At 39.1% G+C, this 23,384-nt stretch overlaps 1 protein-coding gene across 2 annotated transcripts in view; it reads left to right on the top strand.

The window, feature by feature from the left end:
• Nucleotides 1–23,384, top strand: part of SLC9A7 (solute carrier family 9 member A7) — a 196,487-nt gene that overhangs the window by 64,426 nt on the left and 108,677 nt on the right. For both annotated transcript variants that reach the window (XM_036746088.1, XM_036746087.1), the window contains exon 2: nucleotides 20,118–20,317. In XM_036746088.1, the coding sequence (XP_036601983.1) occupies nucleotides 20,118–20,317 (200 nt within the window). The remainder of the gene's footprint in view (nucleotides 1–20,117; nucleotides 20,318–23,384) is intronic.

Raw genomic sequence — 23,384 nt, 5'->3', positions numbered from 1 at the left:
GAGAAGGCTATGTTGCCTCTGTCCTCTCACTGAGTTGGTTCACTGATGTTTATTGTGGTTTAGTCCTTTTTCAGGTGTATCCAACGCTTTATGACCCCGTTTAGGGTTTTCTTGGCAAAGATGTTGGAGTGGTTTGCCATTTCCTTCTCCAGTTCATTTTACGAATGAGGAAACTGAGGCAAGCAGGATTAAGTGAGAAGGAAATAGCAAATCATTTTAGTATTTTGCCAAGAAAACCCCAAATGGGGTTGTGAAGAGTCAGACATGACAGAAAAATGAGTTAACAACAAAACAACAGTATGATATAACATGATACAGAATTAACGTAATATGTTGTTCAGTTGTTTCAGTTGTGTCTTACTCTTCATGACCCCTTTCAGGGTTCTCTTGGCAAAGCTACTAGAGGGGTTTGCCATTTCCTTCTCCAGCTCATTTTATAGTTGAGGAAACTGAGGCAAACAGGATAAAGTGACTTGCCTGGAGTCACATGGCTAGTAAGTATCTGAAGCCAGATTGATACTCAGGAAGATGAGTACTCCTGACTCTAAGGCTGATACTTTATCCACTGAGCCACCTAGCTGATATGATATGATATGATATAACATAGTATAAATATAATAATATGTAATATAATATATAATATAATTATATGTAATATAATAAGATATAATATAAAATATATATAAAATATATGGGTGGTGTGTAGGACCTAGGAGAAACCAAAAACCTTCCCTGTCCTCCAGTAATGCTCTTAAAATGTGCTAGAAGGAACAATAATAAATAAAACTGAAAAAGAAACTGCTATGATCTCCTCTATACAATACAAAAAGACTGCAGGAATCCAAAGCTGTGAGTGCAGACAAGCAAGGGTGCATGAAAGGTAGAAGTAAAAAGGATCAGTGCCCAGCTCAGGAAACAGGAATAGAACAGACCCAGGCAGAGAATTCACACAGCCCCAGTGAGGAGCCAACACTGAAACCATGCAGTGCCCAGGCAACCCATTCCTGGGCCACAGCAATTGGGACCAGGGCAGCAGCGCTTGGGAAGCCAAGCGCCTGAGGTGTTTCAGGAGGCCTGCCACCAGCACAGTCAACAACATCTGATTTAGGCCTGTCAGGCTCAAAGAGAGGGATAGAGCCAAAACCAGGTTTAGGACTAGGCAAGGAGAAAGAAACAGAGAAGAATCAGAAGCCAGAACCTACGTGGAGTCATCAGAGGACCAGAGTCAAAACCCAGGAATTCTTACAGAAGGCAAGGACTGGTCATAGCCGCTGCTTCTAATACCAAGATGGGCCTTCCTATACCAGCCAAGACTACGGGAACACACTGTCTGACCTAAGCACCAAACCTTAATCCAGAAAATGTCTACAAATCTGAGTCAACAGAAGAAAATGCTGAACATAGTGAAGAAACATAGTTGTCCAGGAAAGAAGTAATCAGTGTTTGAATTAGGGTGGTACCAGTGTAAGCAAAGAAAAAGGAACAAATATGAGAGATTTAGAAAAAAAGAATTGGTAACTAACTGGAAGTAGGGGGTGAATGAAGAGTCACAGATGATGCTGAAGTTGCAAACTTGGGTGACTGGAAAGATGACAGTGACCTTGATAGAAATAAAGAAGTTAGAAAAAATAGGTGAGGTTAGAAGGAAAGATAATAAATTGTATATTGGACATGTTGAGTCTGAGAGACATGCAAGTGGAGAGCTATCTATCCAGCAGACAATTAGTGATGTGGGACTGATTAGAGCTTGGAAGAGAAGCAAGGGTTACATATATAAATTTTGGAGTTATTTGCCTAGGAACGATCATTGAAACTAAGATGACTTAAGTGGGTTCCCCAGACAGAGACTTGAGATAAGACAGAATTTGATCTCTTCACTGATATGTGTATGTGGGTGCTACAAGTTCATACACACATTAACCTGAAAATCCCAGAGATATTCTCTACATGGTTGTTGTTAAACTCTTCCCCTATTTCTAAAATGCATATAATACAGGAAAACAATAAACACAGTGACTAAAATAATATAAGTGGAGAGAACAAAGTACTTAAAACTGAACATCCTATAATTAGGATGACCAAAGTTGGCCCCAAAGAGGAGGTTGGAGAAGGCACTACCCCTCCTTCTCTTTTCAGAGGTGGGGAACTATGGGTATGGAACAGTATGTTGATGAATTTTGCTTGACTGCTGTCTCTCTTTTTTTTCCTTATAAGGAATGACCTTTTGGGAAGGGCAAAAGGGAGGAATATATTAGGAAATGTAGAAGATATAAAATCAAAAGCTATTGATACAAAAAAGGTAACCAAAAAAGAAGAATAATGACCAAGCATAACCCCAAAGAACCATGGGAAAAGCATACCTTCCGCCTTTCTTTGCAGAGGCGGTGGGACTGTGGGTGTGGAATATTGAATATGCTGTCTTACATCATTGATATCAATAGATTTTGCTAACCTGCTTTTTTTTCTTTTTTTTCTTTTTCAATGTTTGTTATATGGGTTAGCTTGCAAGGGAAGGGTGTTGTTCATCTTTCATTCTCAAAGAGAACCAATGATATCAGGGGAGTGATGGCTTGACTTGCAAGTGAATTGGATCTGAGTGAGGCAGAGCTGTGCAAAGCCATCAGGGTGGGATATATTTGGAAATGGTGGTATGAAGGCAAAAAGACATAAAATGAAGATTAAAGAATAAAAATGCATGGAACAGCTACAAACCAGCGTATCAAACACAGCAGGTTTGGTGCTGTGAGGTGGTTTTAACATGTGAGTGTTGGATTCATAGTAGAGAATGTCTTTGAACATTTTTACTTTCATGGAAGCTTTAAAGCAAGTGCTGCTCCTGTCTGAATACTTTTAATGGAGTCAAGATCTGCATGGGATTCATATGGTTGACTTTATTTAAATACAAGTCCTTCAGATATATCCGGATATGTAACTTGCTAAATTATAGTAATAGTAGCTTACATTGATATAGCTCTTACTTTGTGCCTGGCACTGTACTACGTGCTTTACAGTTATTATCCCATTTGAACCTCTCAACAACCCAGGGAGGTAGGTGTTTTTATATTATTCTCATTTTACAGATGGGGAAACTGAGGCAAACAGAGGCTAAATTACTTGTCCAGGGTCACACAGTAAAATGTCTTAAGACTGGATTTGAACTCATTTTCCTGACTCCAGGCCTGGCACTCTATTGTGCCATCTAGCTGCCCATGCTAAACCTTTATTTCTTCCAATAAATCTCCTACCTGGGGGAAGAATTTTTAACAATCTTACTGGTACTATAAATTTGAAAAGCCAAATAGTGGTGCTCCAGGCTAGAGTTGCACGGGATGGGCAGGCATTGAGGGGTTTTGATCTGTACTGTTAACCCATGTTAATGATTAGGTCAGCTAGGAGCAAAGGTAGATACTATAGATGCTTGCCAGCATTTCGAGTAATTTGGACAATAGCGGAGCTTGCTGCAGTGGCCATGTTGAAGTACTGTGCACATATCTCTTCTACCTTTCCTTTAATTACGGCTTGTTTCTGTCAAGCCCTATCAGAACCTTCATGTCTTCCACCCTTCATGTCAAATGAAATATATGCTTAGACTAGAATATATGATGTGTGTGATTCACTGGGGAAAAAATGTCACTTTTTGAAAAGATGAATTCAAAACTACCACCTATCCAGGTGTTACTTGGTACTCTGTTGTACAAGGCTGTGCTTAAATCTCTTGTCTTTTTCTCCAAGGTACTAAAGAATCTTGACACAATCCCTGTGTGTGCTGACAGATTTGAGCTGCTGAGGTAGATAGTTAATGTGGCCTTTGGAATGCAAAATGATAGACAGCCTAGCAAGATCTTTTTTCTACTGTTCAAATCTTGCTTTCAAATGGAAGGCTTGCTTAATGGAAGGCACTTTGGGGCAAAACTCAGCAACCTTAGCCATGCTTATCTTTATAAACTGGGCTGACATCACAGACCCTTTCGGAAATTTCAAATGAGTAGCCAAGGCAGATAAATAGAAGGCAACCCATCCATAAGCTTTTAACTTTCTGCCCAATTTAACATCCATCATCATGACATTTCTAGTTGTCCCTAGGGGAGTTCTGGGCCTTGGGCAAATGATTTATTCATTCAACAAACATTTATTGAAGCTCTGCTATGTGCAAAGTACTGACCTAGGTCATCGTATATTTTCTACCAACTTTTTTGTATGTGTGAAATATGACTAAAATGAGCATCAAGGTTAGTCTTTGTGTGTGGATAGATAGAAAAAAAACATATTGAGTGCATCTTGCAGATAACCCTTCTCTCCAGGAGATAGAAATAGAAGCAAGCAAAATGAGTGTCCTGCCTTCATGGAGCTCATATTCTAGAGGGTGTACTATATATTACAGCTTGCAGGGATCAAACTTTATATCAGTCATTTCTAGATACACCTGTCCCCCATACATCTACCATTATGACAGAGAAAATCTGTGACGCATAGACCACCAGCACAGCATAGACAGTGTATGCCCCATTCTTCACCTGTTGTCTTTCCTCCAATGCACTTCCCTCTGAAGAAAGGAGGGAAGTGCGATTCTTTCTAGAATGGATTGATGGTTAAAATTACACATCATTTGACTTCATTTTCATGTTCTTTTCCTTTGTGTCATTATAGGTGTGCATGTTATTTTCCTGATTCTACTTTACTCTGCATCAGTTCATTTAAGTGTTTCCATGTTTCTCCGAATTCCTCACAGTTATCAGTTCTTGCAGCATAATAGTATTGCATTATATACAGCTATAACACAACTTGTTCAAACATCCCCCAACTGATAGACACTCACTGTGTTTCCAATTCTTGGTTTACTTAGAATATTTGGCCACTGGACCCAGATGGCTGTGGAGGAGGAAGTGAGGCTGGTGACTTTGTACAGCCCTTCTTCACTCAAATCAAAGTCAACTACAAATCATGTCATCATTTCCCTGATGTCATTGGCCTCTTCAAAAATGAAGGGCAGTATATGTGTGTGTGTATGTATATGACACTAAAAAATAAAATTAAGGGTGAGAGAGGAATATATTGGGAGAAGGAGAAAGGGAGAGATAGAATGGGGTAAATCATCTTACATAAAAGAGGCAAGAAAAAGCTGCTACAAAGGAGGGGAAGAAGGGGGAAGTGAAAGGGAATGAGTGAAACCTACTGTCATCAGATGTGCCTTAGATTGTTATATGTGGGTCCAAGAAGGTCAAAGACTTCCTTCAGGTATGTGCCCAGCGGTAGGATCTCTGGGTCAAAGAGTATGGACAGTTGACATCAACTCTTATTCTTCAGAAAATGTGGTTTTCCATAACTTCAAGCCATACAGAATTAGCAAAGGAATATTGGTACTTTAAAAAAAAAACAACAAAAAATCTTTGTTGCAGGGAGACCTTTGAGATCATTAAAAGCATTGTGCAATTTCCCAAAGGCAGTATAGTCCATTTTCTACCTCCTGTTTGGTTCTGGGCAAAGCTAATTGTCCATTTAACGTGCCTGTCTAAGATGGATTTACATAAAAATCAGCTTTATGAGCTGTTCAGCTGAATACCAGAGTTTACACAGTAAGCTTTGCGTTCTTTAGAGGGCTTGATGTGTACTGATAGATCAGCTTTATGAGCTGTTCTATTGAATACCAGAGTTTACACAGTAAGCTCTGCCTTCTTACAGGGCATCATGCAATCACCATAATGTAATCTGCAAATAGGGGCACCTGGAAGACCTCACCATCTATAGGGGATTCCTCCTCTATTAGGACTTTGCATTAGACATCCCCCATGATGGTGGCATGTATTTTTGGTAGCCCTACATCTCTCTGTTTATGCTTCACTTGATATTAAACAAAGTAAATTTTATTACATCCTTCAAAGAATCTTGTAAAGGAGACTCCTCTTTTAAGACAGAGGTTCTTATGGTTCTCCCTCCCTTATTTTCATTGTCACCTTATCTGACTTTTTGCTGCTGCATACAAATATGCCAGGATTGGGGTGATCTTCTACCTCCTCTGTGCAAATTACATATGTATGTATGTACATGTATACATACATACACATATACACAATGCATATTTACATACATAAACATAATGCACATGTGCATACATACACTCATATATGCATGTATGCATGTGTACACACACACACACACACACACATATTTCTAACCTCTTTCCTGAGCTACAGTATCCGATCACCAGCTGCCTATTGGACATCGTGAATTGTACATCCCATAGGCATCTCACATTCAAGATGTCCAAAGCAGAACTCGGTACACCCAAACCCTCCTCTCTTCTGAGCTTCCCTGTTGTTGTCAAGGGCACCCATCTTCCTTCTACCCAGGTTTACAACCTTGTTACCATTATCTTCTCCTAACAAAAATTTGCTTCACACATCCAGTTACTAAACCTTGCTTTTTTTCTGCCTTCACAATTTTTCTGATCTATATCCCTTCTCTACGTTCACAATCATTGTCTCTCCTCATTGTTTACACTGGAGCCAAAATAGCGTTCCTAAGACACAGCTCTTACACAAAACCATAGTGGCTCTTTATTGCCTAGAGCACTGGTCTCCAAACAGGGGCAGATATACCCTATGTGCTATGCTAGATGAGCCATTAGAGTAAACGAAGAAAATATTAAACCTTCTCTTTATATTTCTTATCTTAAAAAGAAAGAGATTAAGCTTTACTCAAATTTAATAAATGGATTAATACAGGCACCATTACCCAGTCCATATATTAGATGATTGACAGTGATACCCTCACTTATTCCTTTGTTCACTTTTAGGGAATTGTGGCATATTTCAGTTTGTGTGTGTTCAAGTAAGGGTATTTGTGTATTTTTTTTAAATATTTTTTCAGCTATCAAGCATTTATTTTTTCTCCCTCCTACTTCCCCCTTCCTGGAGAAAAAAAAAAAGAAATATGAAACTCATATAACAAGTAAGCATAGTCAAGCAAAACAAATTCCCATACTAGCCATGCCCCAAAATGTGGATTTTATTCTCCATACTGGTCCCATCACTTCTCTGCAATGAGGTGCCAGTATTCTTCCTCAATGGTTACAGATTTTACTATTTAATTATAGTGAAACTGGCATTTATAAGGCAAATGGTTTAAAAAGTTGGCTGCAAAAATGGTATTGATAATGGGAACATAAGTAAGGAACAAGGAGGTGGTAAAGATGATACATCTCCTACTCAGTACAAATTATTTATCCATTACATCATGAGGAAAATACAATGATCTAATGTGATCTGATGGATCAGCCAAAAAAAATTTTTGAGATTACAAGAAGATTACTTGAAATATGGATTTATGTCTATTATTGTTAGTGACGAACTTTGCCCTGAGTGTTAATTATGCCTTGGGGTATTTGCTATGATGAGAATATGAAGCATTAAACCAAGATTTTCAAAACTAATAAACCAGAGCCATCATATTTCTGTCACTAAAGAATTATTGATAATATTTTAGTGAAAACAAAGAGCTTTGTACTATGAATAAAACTTTAAGATCTTTAAAATATTGTTTATTTTATCTTGACCTCTTATAATTTATATGTTTTATATATGTATATAATTTGTAAATGTATATAATATATTTTTATATGTAATTTTATATGTAATTGATGATATTGGGGATACATGCTAACTTTTTTTGTTTTTTGCTGATGGAGTAACCACAGTCCAAAACAAGTTCACAGATTACTGGTTCAAAAAATGAAATCCTTAGATATCCTTAGCCTGATATTTGGGTCCTGCACGTTCTGACTCCAACCTCTGTTTCTTAGAGTTATTTCCCATTATTCCATGGATTCCATGTTCAAGCCTAATTGACCCATTTAATATTTCACGAATTCAGCATTCTAGCTCCCACGCCCCTGTATAAGGCCTTTCCTCGTCCCTGGAATGTGCTTCCTCCTTTTGTCTCCTGCGAGAATCCTTCTGTTCCTCAGCCTCAAACCAGGAGCTACCTTTCTTGACCTCCTCCCGCTCACCTGTTGTTTCCAATATCTCCTTGTTCAGATGACCTTCTCTTATGCTTATTAACCCTGAAGGTCTTCCCCTCCAAGTTTGTTTTTTTTTTTTTAAATTAAAGGATCCATCTCTTGACTCACTGCTTTAAGAGGCCTACTCAGTGAATGGGCATTACCTCCCTCAAAATGAGAATCTGAAAAGGCCTTAGCCTAAAAGGGCCAGGATCTCCCATTGAATCCTGGCTCATCTCCAGTTGTCCTGATGAATATTTGGCCACTGGACCCAGATGGCTGTGGAGGAGGAAGTGAGGCTGGTGACTTTGTACAGCCCTTCTTCACTCAAATCAAAGTCAACTACAAATCATGTCATCATTTCCCTGATGTCATTGGCCTCTTCAAAAATGAAGGGCAGTATATGTGTGTGTGTATGTATGTATATGACACTAAAAAATAAAATTAAGGGTGAGAGAGGAATATATTGGGAGAAGGAGAAAGGGAGAGATAGAATGGGGTAAATCATCTTACATAAAAGAGGCAAGAAAAAGCTGCTACAAAGGAGGGGAAGAAGGGGGAAGTGAAAGGGAATGAGTGAAACCTACTGTCATCAGATGTGCCTTAAGAAGCGAATAACATACACACTCAGTTGGGTATCTTACTTTATAGGAAAGGATCAGGAAGGGGATGGGGGGGAGGGGAGAATGATAGAAGGGAAGGCAGATTGGGGGAGGGGGTAGTCAAAAGCAAACACTTTTGAAAAGGCATAGGATCAAAGGAGGAAATAGAATGGATGGGGGTGGGATAGGATGGAGGGAAATATAGTTAGTCTTTCACAACGTGACTATTATGGAAGAGTTTCGCATAAGTACACATGTATAACGTATATTGAATTGCTTGCCTTCTCAGTGAGGGTGGGTGGGGAGGGAAGAAGGGAGAGAATTTGGAACTCAAAGTTTTAAAAACAAATGTTTAAATTGTTTTTACATGCAAGTGGGAAATAAGATATACAGACAATGGGATATAGAAATCTGTCTTGCCCTACAAGAAAGTAAGGGGAAAGGGGATGGAGGGGTGGGGTTATGGAAGGGAAGGCAGACTGGGGGAAGGGGTAATCAGAATGCATACCATCTTGGGATGGGTGTAGGGGGGAGATGGGGAGAAAATTTGTAACTCAAAATCTAGTGGAAATGATTGTTGAAAACTAAAAATAAATAAATTAATCTATGTAATAAAGAAAAAAAAAAGAATAAATCAGGTCCGAGACAATTCCAAAAGACTTGTGATAGGAAATGCTAATCACATCTAGAGAAAGAACTTTGGAGTCTGAGTGCAGATCCAAGCAGACTATTTTTACTTTTTTTGTTGTTTTCTTCTCAGGGTGTATTTCCCAGTATATATACAGGCAATGGGATATAGAAATCTATCTTGCTCTACAAGAAACTAAGGGGAAAGGGGATGGAGGGGTGGGGTGTTAGAAGGGACCACAGACTGGGGGAAGGGGTAATCAGAATGCATACCATCTTGGGATGGGGGCAGGGGGGAGATGGGGAGAAAATCTGGAACTCAAAATCTTGTGGAAGTGAATGTTGCAAACTAAAAATAAATAAATAAATAAGTAAAAATGGAAAAAAAAAAAAAAGAAAGAAAATGAAGGACAAACACAACAATCTTATGCTTATCACTACATCCCCTAGTGGAATGTAAGTTCATCAAGGCCAGGGACAGTCTCATTTTTGTCACTGTATCACCAGGACCTGGTACAGCGCCCTGCGCAGTGTTTAATACACAGCGTTTGAATTGAACAGGGTTGTTGAGGGTACTTTGCTGGGCATTGGTGGGGGAGAATTTTTATAAGCTAGGACCTCTCTATTTAGGACTCTATTTAGAGGTAGCTAGTTTGCTCAGAGGATAACACAACTGTACCTGGAATCAGGAAGAGCTAAGTTTAAATCCAACCTCAGATATTTAAAAGCGATGTGATCCTGGGCAACTCTTTTAACTTCTGTTTGCCTCAGTTTATGGATGCAGAAACTAAGTCACACCACTTGAAAGTGCTTGAGGCCGGACTTAAACTTAGGTCTTCCTGACTCTAGACTGAGTGCTCTAACCACTGCTCCATCTAGCTGCCTCTTGTGCACAGTGAAAGATAGAAAGGAGATGCACACGGAATATGATAGATGGAAAAGAGGTTCAGCGTTGTACACAGTAACAACAGTATTTCTGGATGAAGAATTGTGCATGACTTGGCTGTTTTCAGCAATACAGTGATCCAAGACAATCCCAAAGGACTAATGACAGAGCATACTGTCCACCTCCAGAGAAAGAACTGATATTGTCTGAATACAGACTGAAGTGTGCTGTTTTTTCACTTTCTTCCTTTCATTTTTTTTCTTTTATTTGAGTCTTCTTCTACAAAATGATGACTATGGAAATGTTTTACGGAATCGCGCATGTATAACCTATATCTGATAGCTTACTGTGGGGGGAGGTGGGGAGGAGGGAGGAAGGGATAGAATTTGGAACTCAAAACTTTTTTTAAAAAAATGTTTTTTAAAAAAGAAAAGAGGTTCAGACAGTTTCTCCTACCCCAGCCATCATAGAACAGTTCAGTTAACTATCTAAAAAAGACTCAGGATGGGAGTTGGGAGTCAGAGGGGCAGACAGTTCTCATGTACAAGATATTCACAAGTCATCTGTTTCGAAGTCAGAGTGACTGTATTCAAATAATGCAGTAGATGTCTCTTCAAGTACTCACTAGCTCTGTGACCCTAGGCAGATTGTTTGAGTTTCGTTTGCCTCAGTTTTCTCAAGTGTAAAATGAGGACAGTAATAGCACCTGCCTCCTGGGGTGGTTGTGAGGATCACATGAATTAGTGTTTAGTACAGTACCTGACACACAGCAGGCACTTAAATGCTTGTTTCCTTCTTTCATTTTGAGAAGGAAGTCTTTGGAATATGGAATAATTGAGTTTGAGATATGAGTATCAAGTTTTCCCTGCCTTGTTGTAAGTTTGTTACTTGGTCCGGGACTGAGTGTATATAATTTGGTTCATTGGGTAATTGGTGAAAAAGCTGTTTGGAGAGGAATGAATAGGAACACATTTTTTTTGGAGGGGAGAAGGCAGGGTAATTGGGGTTAAGTGACTTGCCCAAGGTCACACAGCTAGTAAGTGTGTCAAGTGTCCAAGGCCGGATTTGAACTCAGGTCCTCCTGACACCAGGGCTGGTGCTGTACTTACTGCACCACCTAGCAACACATCTTTTCTTTAAGAGGTTGTAGTTCTATTTTCAGCTTCTGAATGGAAACATACTACTCTGCAAGATCTTTTTTTTTTTTAATTTTTCTTCTAATTTCCTTACTCCATTTTTAAAATAGTTGGTCTTTATATTGTGCTTGAAGGTTCACAAATAAAAGGTTCACTTATAAAAAAACTCATTTTAGGGTCAGCTAGGTGACTCAGTGAGTAGAGCACCAGCCCTGGCGTCAGGAAGACCTGAGTTCAAATCCAAATCCGGCTTCAGCCCCAAGCACACACATACAGTCATTCAAAGCCCGGTCTGGCTTCTGTCTCATCTCTATAATGCTGAGATGCCTGTCACTGCAGTCCTCTTTTGCATTTGGAGTTCTCCGTGTAGGGCAGCAAACTCTGTGTATTTATCTTACAAGACAGAACATCACACGATACACTTAACATTTACTGGTATTCCTCTTCATTTTATAGGATTTGATGTATCTCACTTTTTATTGTTCTTTTTTAGACTGAGGTCAGTCACTGTGATGTCTTGTCTGCAGGAAACAATCTAGCATCTAAAGTCAGCGATTGGACCGTCTCCTTTCTTGGCACCTTTCTTATGCTTTACTGTCACTGTTTCCTGGCAGTAAGGCCAAAAATTCCAGGGGACCAGATCAACTGATATACTTCAGTGCTTCTGCGGCCTCTTGCTCCTCTGTGCTTCTCAACTGGTATTGGAAAGTTGGGAGTTGAGGTGGGGGAGCAAATGAAATCAGTAAGCGTTAAAAACCTACTACGTGCCAGGCTGGGAAGCCCTTAATCCCTGGCAAGGAGGAGGCGACTCTTCTCCGTTAGAATGTTTGGTTTCCAGATGAAGATTGTCCCCCTAGTAGTGGTTTAGTTTTTATAAACATCAATTTAAAGTTGAAAGGGACCTCCGAGGTTGTCTCATTTTGTCCACCTCCTCATTTTTACAGAAGGGAAAAGTGAGGTCAAGGCTCACAGGCTGTCTTTGGAGAAGCCAACAAAGGAGTTTGTGGATTTGGTTTCATTCTATCCCCAAAGACAAGAAGAAATATCATTTCACTGGTCCCTTGATCATTTGACCTAGCTCACGGGTGTGCTGAGAGTACTGAGTGTATTACCTACGTCTTCTTCTCTAGTCTTGCTTTTCAGTTACTTCCTTCTCTTTTCTTGTTGTATCTTCTTTGTCAGGCTTCTTCTGTATGTCACCTGTCCTGAACTTAGTTTTCGGTAAGAGTTTAGGACTTTCAAAAGAGAAATAAAAAACAACAGAATAATTTTAAATTTAAATTTGAAAGGGAAATAAAAAAAAACAAAACATTTTTGCATGGTGTGTTTCATGTCTCTGGAATCTATCCTAGTAGGCATTGTGAAAATAACAATTGTTGTTCAGTTGATCTCAGTCATGTCCAATTCTTTGTGACCTCATTTAAGGGTTTCTTGGCAGAAATACTGGAGTGGTTTTGCCATTTCCTTCTCCAGCTCAATCTCCAGATGAGGAAACTGAAGCAAACAGGCTGAAGTGACTTAGTAGGGTCACACAGCCCATAAGTGTCTGAGACCAGATCTGAACTCAGGAAGATGAGTCTTCCTGACTCAAGGCCCAGCACTCTATCCACTGCACTGCCTAGCTGCCCTGAAAATGCTATTAAGGGTCTATGGAAACTGTAAGAGATGGTGAGTTGTACTAAGAGATCATGGTGTATCTCACAAATGTGATATTCTTTATGACTCTTCATGCATTTCATCATGCTTAAAGCTGCACTGGAAAATTTAGATCTCTGGGGTTTTAGATTACTTGGGTGAAAGACATTCTTGGAATTCCCCTCAAAGATATGCACATTTGATACCTTCTTTGCTTGGGATTGTGGCAGGAGGGCAAGATGAGGAACTTGCTGTGTCTTAGGATTACTGATATGACCGTTTCTCCAACACCGAGTGCTGCGTCAGTCTTCTCAAAAAGACTTTTTCCCCTTTTGTTTAGACCACATCCCATTCCTCCCCCAGATAGATTTCCTGACATCTTGGTCAAGCGATAAGAAAAGCTAAATGCTGCAGAATCAACGCTTTTGAATTGTGGTGGTGGAGAAGACTTTTGAGAGTGCCTTGGACACTGAAGAGATTAAATCAGTCAATACCTGAAGAAATTAATTGAGGTTATCCACTGGAAAGTCAAATACTGAAGCTGAAGCTTAAATACTTTGGCTAAAATAACAGGAAGACAGACTGATTGGAGAAGACCCTGATGTTGGGAAAGATTGTAGGCAAAAGGAAAAGGGGACAGCAGAGGATGAGAAGGGTAGAGTGTCACAGAAGCAACTAACATGAGCTTGGACAGACTTCAAGAGATAGTGGTCTAATATGCTATGGTTCATAGGTCATGAAGAATCAGACATGACCGAAAAACTGAGCAACAAAAAGATTCTATTAAGAAATTAACAATATCTTGAGGCTTAGGCAGCCTGATTTCTCTCTCTTGTTTTTTGGAGGGAGGAGTATTTCTACCTTCATGGTCATCCAGTTCTCTTATTCCTTAGCGTTTTGTAAGGATATAATCCTGAGAACCCCAGAATCTAGCTGGAATTTTTGTTTTAATGAAATTATATGCTCAAAAGTAGGCAATGAGGTAGAGAAATTGAAGTGTCTGAAGTGGTTTGTGAATTATAAATCTTCTAACAGAAATCATAGGCACATCATAAAAAATTAGATTTGGAAAGGACTAGAAAAATCAACCACAATATCAGCTCAAGAAATAATAGCTAATATATATTTAATGCTTTAGAGTTTATAAAACACTTTCTTCCTAACAACCCTGTAAGCAATCAGTATTATAAGTATGTCTCCCCCCTTTATAGATGAGAAAGATGAGACCCAGAGACAAAGTGACTTGCCTATATTCACTGTTAGCACGTTATCTTAGTCCAGACACCAAAATGGGAGGAGGAGGAGGATGCTGATAATGATAATGATTAGCAATTTCTGATAATTTCTCTAAATAAGGGAAGATTCTAACTTGTTTGCGGAGACCCTTCTTCTCTATTAGCAGTGTTTAGTTTCTGGGTGAGGATCTTCCTCTAATAATGTTTTAGTCCTTGTGATCATAGCTTTCAAGTTGGAAGGTATTTCAGAGATCATTTAGCCCAAATTCCTAATTTTTACTGATGGAGAAAGTGAGGCCCAGGCTCACAGGCTGCCTTCGGATAGTCCAACAAAAGAGACTGTGGAGTTGCTTTCATTTTGCTCCCTCGAGACAAGAAGCAGCCTAATTTCCTTGGTCCCTTGATCATCTTACCTTTAGTGACTATGATGGGTATAAATAAAAAAGGCCACTCTGAAGATAATTGCAGTTTATGTGCCAATGTCTGTTACAGAGAATTACAAGGTAGAGAAATTCTACCAGTAACTTAACAAGATCTTCCAAGTCAGTGGTATATTTAATATTTAGTGACTTTAGTGCTTACATGAGCATGGGAGAAGAAAGTCTGGGCTCAGGTTTGAAAAACAAAAAGTCAAATATTTGTAGACTAGTCAGAACCTTTGTACCTAAAGAGACTTGGAAGGTGCTGGACCCAGTGAGCACCGATCAGTATCCCAGAAGATGAAATTGTCTTTGTCTTAATAGCACACAGCAGGTTCTTGTAAGTAGTAGCTTTCCGTGTGTGACCAAGTCATCATTAAGTCATAGTATATGTCAAAATTTCCATACAATTAGATTTATTATTCATATGTTAGCAAATACACAGATTCTGATTACTATCATTTCCTGCCAAGCTTAAATGAGATTTATTAAAGTAGGGATCACAATGAATAGGCCAAAAGAGCCCAGAAACCATCTTGGCTTGAAAACCCGTTTTCTTTTCTTTAATTTTTTTCTCAAGTGGAAGGTCGTGGCAGCCAAGGGCTGGTTTAGAATACAAATTCATTTGTAAAATACTATGGCCAAGTGTGATGTCATGTGATGATGGTGGGGAGTTGGGGAATTCTGAACTGCAGTAGAAATAAAACCAGTTAGGTGTCCTTATTAAGTCTGGCACCAATATGGTGAGCCCCTGGGATCAGAGAGCTACTACACTGCCTGTAGAAGGCTGAACCAGCCCACATCAGAAAAACTGAGCAAGTTAAAGCTTCCACATGGATCAGTACTAGGATCAGGCAACTGAGTGGCTACTTTACTGATTATGAACACCATTATCATCTTTGCATATAAGGCTTCTGAATAGTCTAGACTGAGACCCAATCTAAAACATATGTATTATGTATTATATATTATATTATGTATAATATATATTGTAGTTATAGGTACTATATATTATGTGTATAATGTACATTATGTACATTATATGTACATTATCTATATTACAGAGGATGGTAGAAGATTACAAAGAATATTGCCTCTTAAAATAGTGAAAAGCAGTGGAAGCAAAAACAGGTCTCTTAGAAAGCTTAGCAGAAAGTTTACTGATCCTAATCCCAAGATAATTTATAGATGAAAGGAGAGGACAACAAAGAGGAGAAAAATGGAAAATATACATCCACATTTCCATACTGATTTGTCTTTATCAGTGGCGGTGGAAAATTTGATTTGGATCTGAACACCCGAACAGCCGTTTTGTTGAAATGGCACTTTAGAAGAGAAGATTCAGGAGAATGTCTGGGTCAGACTAAGTGCTTCTTGAGGAGAGTTATGCTACAAGAGACAATCTTGAAAACTTTTGAGGGTTGTTTTACAAGATTATCTCGAAGTGAGGAAGATTCCAAAGAGCGGAATAAATCATAGACCTTATTATTTCCAAAGATGCTGATTGAGAAGATTTCAACCTATGTGCTTACTTTCTCATCTTTATAAAGCCTTACATGTATCTAGGAATAGACTCACGTATATTCTCATGAGAAATGCTCATGTATCTTGATGAAAGTATGAGAAGGGAATTGGCAGGCTATGGAAAGGTATCCTTAATAGAAGACCGTATTTTTTTCAGTTCCACAGGTGACTGTGATTGTATACAAAATACAGTAACTCATTATTTTTTAATTGTAAAAATTAAAGTGATCTCGTGCATATATTTAGCTTATATAAGTAGTGGATACTTATAGCCATAGTAATAACTCAGGTCAGCTCCACCCCCACCCCCACCTTTGCTGACTTCTAACATCAAGTGAGGTATAAAACTGGGAGATACATGCTTGTTTGAAGGTGTTCATTCATCACTGTGCCCAATTTTGTGGTTATTTTGAATAGTACTTCCTTTTCCAGTATTTCCCTGTAGATTTGTGTGTGTGTGTGTTTATTTTTTATCATGCTACTTTATCAAATCAATTGTTTAAGTTTCTTTTTTCTTTTTGGAGGGGGGAAGGCAAGGCAATTGGGGTTAAGTGACTTGCCCAAGGTCACACAGCTAGTAAGTGTGTCAAGTGTCCAAGGTCAGATTTGAACTCAGGTCCTCCTGACTCCAGGACTGGTGCTCTACTCACTGTGCCACCTAGTTGCCCCAATTGTTTAAGTCCCTTTGCTGCTTGTCAAGGATTGTTTTAAGTAAACCGTCATGTCATCAGTAAATAGTTTTGACTCCTCTTTGCCAATGCTTATGCCTTCAATTTCTTTCTCTTTCATATCACTATTGTTAACATTTCTAGAAGTATGCCAAATAACAGAAGGAAAGAGGGCATCCTTGTTTTGCTCCTGTATTTATTTGGAAAACTTCTAGTCTGGTTGTTTATCATTGTCATTGACAGTGTCTTCTGTAAGAGAGAGAAGAAAGATTCCCTCTGCTTGGTGAGGCCCACCCTGTGTTTTGTGCTATTATTATGTATCAAGTCCCAGAACATCACAGGGCATTCTCAGTGAGATCCATGGTTACTCAAGAAATTGGCCAGCAACTATATAGGAAAGAACTAAGTGGATTAAAAATGCCTACTGTTTATCCAGTAAATTGAAAGGCAATTTTCAATTGCTGCTATGTGCCAAGTACTGGGTGCTAGGGGTGTAACTACAAAGAGTTGAATAATCCCTGTTCTCGGGGAGTTTGCATCCTAACAAGGGACACATATATCTATAAAAATATGTACAAAATAAGTATAAAGAGAACAAATACAAATGAATACAAAATAGTTTAATTCAAGGTAGGCAGCGAAGACAAGTTAGTGTTTGAACTTTGTCTTGAAGGAAGAAAAGGATTCTCTGAAGAGGAGGTAAGGAAGGAATCCATTCCAGGCAGAGAGTTTGTTCCAGGTATGAGAAATATCCAGTGGAGAGACATGGAGAGGGATTGTGTGTATGAGCAGCAGAGAGAAGACCAGTTTGACTGCATTGCCATGACTGAAAGGAGAAGCAATGTACAATGGGCATTAAGTGGGATGGGCAGTCTATTGATTTAGTACATCTGAGATAAGATCTCAAGATGGACATTATTTTGGCCCACAATCAAATAGGAAGCAGATTGGGCTTGCTTACATTTGTGAAATTATGCATTACTTTCAGTGGTCTCAGTCTCCTTATGACAGCAAAACTGTGTTTATTGCTACCACCCTCCCAGGAGTGCTACGTGGCCATGAGTCATAGAACATCATGATCTTGGGAGAAGAAATTACAAATAATCCAAATGTCAATGGAAAGATGCGCAGCTGGCATTAAATAGACTACTACATATTGCCAACAGTGATTGGCATGCAAGAGGTGGTTTAAAATACATTATTGAGGACAAATATAACTGGAAAAGAAAGGCTGGTTATATTGAGACAAATGGATAGCCTAAGTGTCATATCGATTCCCTTAAGCTACTAGAACAAAACAAAACATAAGAATGCTTCCAGTGCATTACACAAAACCTCTAAAGAGGATTTATTGGAAAGCACAAACAAGAATTATCCTGGATGAGAAGGCATATGAAGGTTGTCATATGCATTAGTGAAGGGGTACCTACAACAATGAGTACTTTTGATCTGCTAAAATATTAATCCACAGTTTAGTCTAGGTTAGGAAACTGTTGTCAAATAAATTAAATTTTAGGGCTTCACAGAAAGGGAAAGATGGGCTTTGGATGGGCATAGCTAAGGGATGGGACAGCTCCTTAAAGAGGTAGAGGTTCATTTGAGTCATGAAGAATGAGTAAGCCTTGGACTGGAAGGCACCACAGCATAAGTAAGTGTAGGCATTTTAGAATCCCTTTGGGTAAAATCTCTATCTCCATAAATTTGGTGCAGCAAATGTTAAAGCAAATGGTAGGCATCCAAAAGCAACAGATGCAAATTTAATTGTGTTTCTAGTATACCCACCTAACTAAAACTTCATAGCAACCTATAAGTCTTTGCAAACTGTACACAGGCTGCCTCTCCTTATGGTGAATGAAGAAGGGTGATTATATGAAGCTCATCAGCATGTAAATAGATGGCCCAACTAGTTTATCATGTAAAAGTTATTTGTACTGGGGTCATCTGAAAAAATGACTTGAAACATGAAAAATAATGTGGTACAAAGGTGGAAAACTCATTGCTGAAAAACTTCCTAGTGTGGCTAGAACCTGATTAAAATGCAATTGGGAACAAGGAATACCATACAACACAGATAATGTTAATTTGTAGTTTTCTAAATCACCATGTGGCTAGCAGGGATCTGTTTCTATTTGAGTTTGACTCCACCCATGTAGTAAGTGCATTTTACTTTCATGAGTTCTGCTTAATTCTGTGTTTTGCCTCCTCCTCCCTTGTCGCTTCAATAATGTACTTATACACGGATCCAGGAGGGTCTCAGTATTTAATGATGGTGTTACCATCATAATAATTGTAATAAACAATTAAACTCTATGGCAGCGATAGTAGTTAACATTTGTATGGCACTTTAAAGTTTGTTTATACGTATTCGTTTGAATGTGAGGTATTATCCCCATTTTACAGATGGAGAAACTGAAGCTGAGAGAGGGACTTGTCCAGTGAGTGTCTGAGGCAGGATTTGAACTCAGTGTCTTCCCAACTCCAAATCCTGCCCTCTTCAGTACTTGCCTGAGATGATGAGTGCTATTGTACCATATCAGATATGTTCCATTTTGAGCATTCATCTTTGTGAAAAAAATAAACGAAATATTGGGCCCTTTTGCTGTCTCGCCTTTCAGTATTGTAAAAGAAAAAAAGAAACTAAAAGGATTAAAACTTTTGAGCAAAATGAGGTTGTTTCTTGTTTTCCCCTGGAGTGTGACCAATATAAAGGACGTTGGTGACAGTTAAAAATGTGAGGGCATAGTCCAGCTTGTCAGGTGGTGATATGAGTATGTTGGAGGAGTGTTGCCAGTGAGAATAGGAGGGTAGTTTGGTTGCTGCTGGCCTGAGCAATCTTGGCACAACTGAGGCTGTTTCCTTTCCCTCAGCCTTCCCCACTCTCTGCAGAACAGAAACAAAGACTTCCAAATATGAGAAAGAAATGGAAGCACTTTTCTTTCATAGCATTGTTAAAATGTGTGATTTGATTAGCTTACAAATGACACCTTGTGTGATTTGGCAGACATTAACTAAGAATGGACATAGAAGGCAATTCAGCCAATGTTGACTGGTGTCAATTGTATGTCAGACACTGTGCTTTGTGGGAGCTTCCAGGAATTTTTCAGCTAGTAGAGGAGGGGATAAAATTTGTGTATTATATATGCACAAATATAATGCAGTCAAGGTAGAAGTGTGTCTGAGAGACAAAGAACTGTGTTAAATTATGTTAATCCTGTGCCCTGACACACAGTAGGCACTTAATAAATTCTTGTTGACTGGCTGATTGTTGCCCTTTAAAGACCGGATTTTATCCTGAAGTATCCACTCAACATTTGAATGTGTTCCCTCGCAAATATGATGTTTCTCTGCTGCATGACTCTGAATGTGTTTTCCTTTCTCTTATATTTCAGGACTCATTGTTGGGGTGATCCTACGGTATGGCATTCCTGCTACCAGTGGCCATGATAAGTCTCTCAGCTGTTCTCAAGAAGACAGGCCATTCAGTACTCTGCTGGTCAATGTCAGTGGGAAGTTCTTTGAGTATACATTAAAAGGAGAAATTAGCCCCGGAAAGATCAACAATGTTGAACAGAATGACATGCTGAGAAAGGTCAGTTGGACTTGGCGAACCTTCATTGTTGTGATGGATCCTTGGAATGGAATCGCCTTCAAATGTAGCAGCTGTGCTTTTCCAACCTCAGATTTAGGATTGTGGGATCAGAATTTAAAAATGGAAAGGGAACTTAGAGGACATCTAATGGAACCCCCTCATTTCCTTTATTATTATTATTATTATTTGTTATTTATTATTATAACAACTCAGGTCTTCCTTACCTGAGGTCCAGCCTTCTTTCCAACTGCAGTTGAAAAATTGAGGTCCACAGAAGTTAAGTGACTTGCCAAAGGTCACACAGGTAGTAATTAGCAGAGCCAAGATTTGAACCTATGTGTTGTGATTCTGAATCCAATACTCTTTCTCCTGTACTATGCTCTCTCTGTGGCCTTCTTAAGTGCTGATGAGAAAGCTAACACCTATACATTTGAGCTTTTTCTTACCTGTAGTCTGGCATGGATGCTGTCCAGTCAGTCCATCACTTACTATTTGCTATCTTTCCTCCCTCCCTTCATTCCTTTCTTCCATTCTCTTCTTTTCCCTTGCCTCCTCCCTTCCATCTCTCCCTTCTTTTCTTTTGTTCCTCCCTTCCATTCTTTCTTTTTTCCTCCCTCCCTCTCTCCCATTTCATTTTTGTTTCTTTTTGTTTCTCCTCTTCTCCCTTATAAACCTGGCTCCAAGTGATATAGATTTACTGTTAAGAATTTCTCTCCAGGAAAGTGAGATTAAATTACTTTTACCTGATTACTGAAATTAAATTGTGTCACTTGAAGTTGGAACATTAGGATTTGGGGATTTTGTCATTCATTCATTCATTTGGAAACATCAAGGCATAGTGGATAAAGAGTCAGCCGGGGAGCCCAGAAAATCGGGGTTCATATTTTGCTTCTGATCTGTGTTGGCTCTGTGTCCCTTGGCGACTCATGTGACCCTTGGTACTTCTCAGTGTTCTTGGACATCTTTCTAAGGTTATGAGTTGCAGAGAAAGTGGCAGTACACATTGTCAAAGGGAATTACCTCATCAGGAGTTCACAATATCAATGAAATCATAGGTTTAACCTTATCTTTATTCTTTCCTTTATTCAGCAAATTCATTCAAGTATATTTGCCATGGAAAGAACACTGGATTAAAAATTAGGTGAATTAAGTTCTAGTCTCAGTTCTGCCATAAGCTATGTGACCTTGAACACATCCCTTTACCTGTGCACCTCCTTTTTCTTGTCTGTAGAAAGGGAATTGGACTAAATGATTTCTAGTACCACTTTCTATCCCTCTCTGATGTTTGCAAGACACTCTAGGAGAAGCACTATGGATGGTTGATGTCAATGGCTTAGTGTCAGCCAAGTCTTTGGTATAAATGAAGGTAGAGAAATTGTCATATTATAATCTTAACCTATACATTCTCCCTTGGCCTCTTTACCCCTACCACCCCACCTTTTCAGCTGACATTATAAGTGGATGAATTGTTCTGAGGGAAGCATGTTTTTGTTTTTTTGTTTCTCTACAGTAATGATTTTCAGGAGAAGCAAGAGATACAGATTTGTTAAAACAGGGTCTGTTGCTTTATATATAAAGTTGTTTTCCCCACCCTCCACCCCCAACCAAGGTATGAATTCTCTACTGGCCAAGAACACTCAAAGTCTCATCTTAGTTGTAGAGAGGGAATAGCAGGGGCAGAACCAAGGGTTCTTAACCTTTATTTGTGTTCTAGATCCCTTTGGCCATCTGGTGACACTTGTGGGACCCTTCATGGAATAATGTTGGAATGTGAGTTCTTCGAAGGCAAGGACCAAGTTTTTATCCCTGGTGCTTAGTACAGTACCTGGAACGTAGTAAGATGTTCTTAATAAATACTTCTTGACCTACTGACTTAAAAACTGATAAAATAATTGCTTTCTGTAGGACACTGTACTAGTCAGTGAATGGAGTACCTATGAAGATAAGTTTTTAAGTCATGTCATATTGTGTCCTGGCAGTAATTGGTTTTTTGATCTTAAAAAAATAGCACTAAATAACCCTTCCAGTGGAAAAAAATCAATATACTATATACAATGCTTTTCTCTTTTTTGCTTTTAAGGAGAAAGCTACTCACCCTGGAGTTCTGTGAACTCAGTTTTTTAGTCCTGCCTCTCTATAGGTAACAAGGAACAAATGTTAAATTTTTATGCCATCTTGAGTAATGCATCTATTTAAACTACTCTTGGGAAATGCTGTTGTTATTGATTGCGATACCACAATAATGAAGGCAAGCCTATTGAGTCATGGGAGTGGGAAGGCAGCAGTTGCTGCCTATGCCCCTGAGGAGGGTACAGAGGTTGAAGTCAATACATACAAGCTGAGAGAGTCAGGGCTCTTTTGTTAGTGTTTCTATATTAACCAATTAGATGCTGCTGTGGTAGAGCTGATTAGTTTTGAAGGAGGGAGAATGAAGGAGCCATGTGAGATCCACGGCACAGGGTGGTTGTGTTCTAACATTGAGTGTTTTTGTTTGGGTACTTGGCTGCTGTGTGTGACCCTGGGGACATCTTGTATGCCCGGGCCATGCTGTGATACTGCCTGAGGTCTTGGGCATGGAGAATCCTGAAGGGTTGGTCAATGATCAGTCTGCCTCGAGGTCAATAGCAGCTGTGTTTTTCATGACATTTCATCCTCCATTCTGTTATTTACTGTTCCCACACTTGTCAGAGATCACAGGACCCTGATGAATTGTACTTGTTGTATGGGAGAGAAGTAATCTGGTTGGAAGTGGCAGGGGCATAATATTTTGTTTTGGTATTTTTGTGGGCACAATGGATAGTGGATTTTTTTCTGGGACTGGAATCAGGAAGATGTGAATTCAGATCTGTACTTAAACACTTACCAGCTGTGTGACTATAGGCAGTTTGTCTCAGTTTCCTTATCTGTAAAACAAGCTGAAGAAGAAAATGGCAAACCACTCCAGTACCTTTGCCAAGAAAACCCCAAATGGGGCCATGAAGAGGCAGAGATCACTGAACAACAACAATAAATTTTGCAGGTGTGCATTGAAGAGATATGTAAAATTTTTTTTTGTATTATTGGGATG

The sequence above is a fragment of the Trichosurus vulpecula genome, chromosome 2 (assembly GCF_011100635.1).
Source record: "Trichosurus vulpecula isolate mTriVul1 chromosome 2, mTriVul1.pri, whole genome shotgun sequence".
In the NCBI taxonomy this organism is placed as follows: Eukaryota; Metazoa; Chordata; class Mammalia; order Diprotodontia; family Phalangeridae; genus Trichosurus; species Trichosurus vulpecula.
This window is presented reverse-complemented; position numbering and strand designations above follow the sequence as displayed.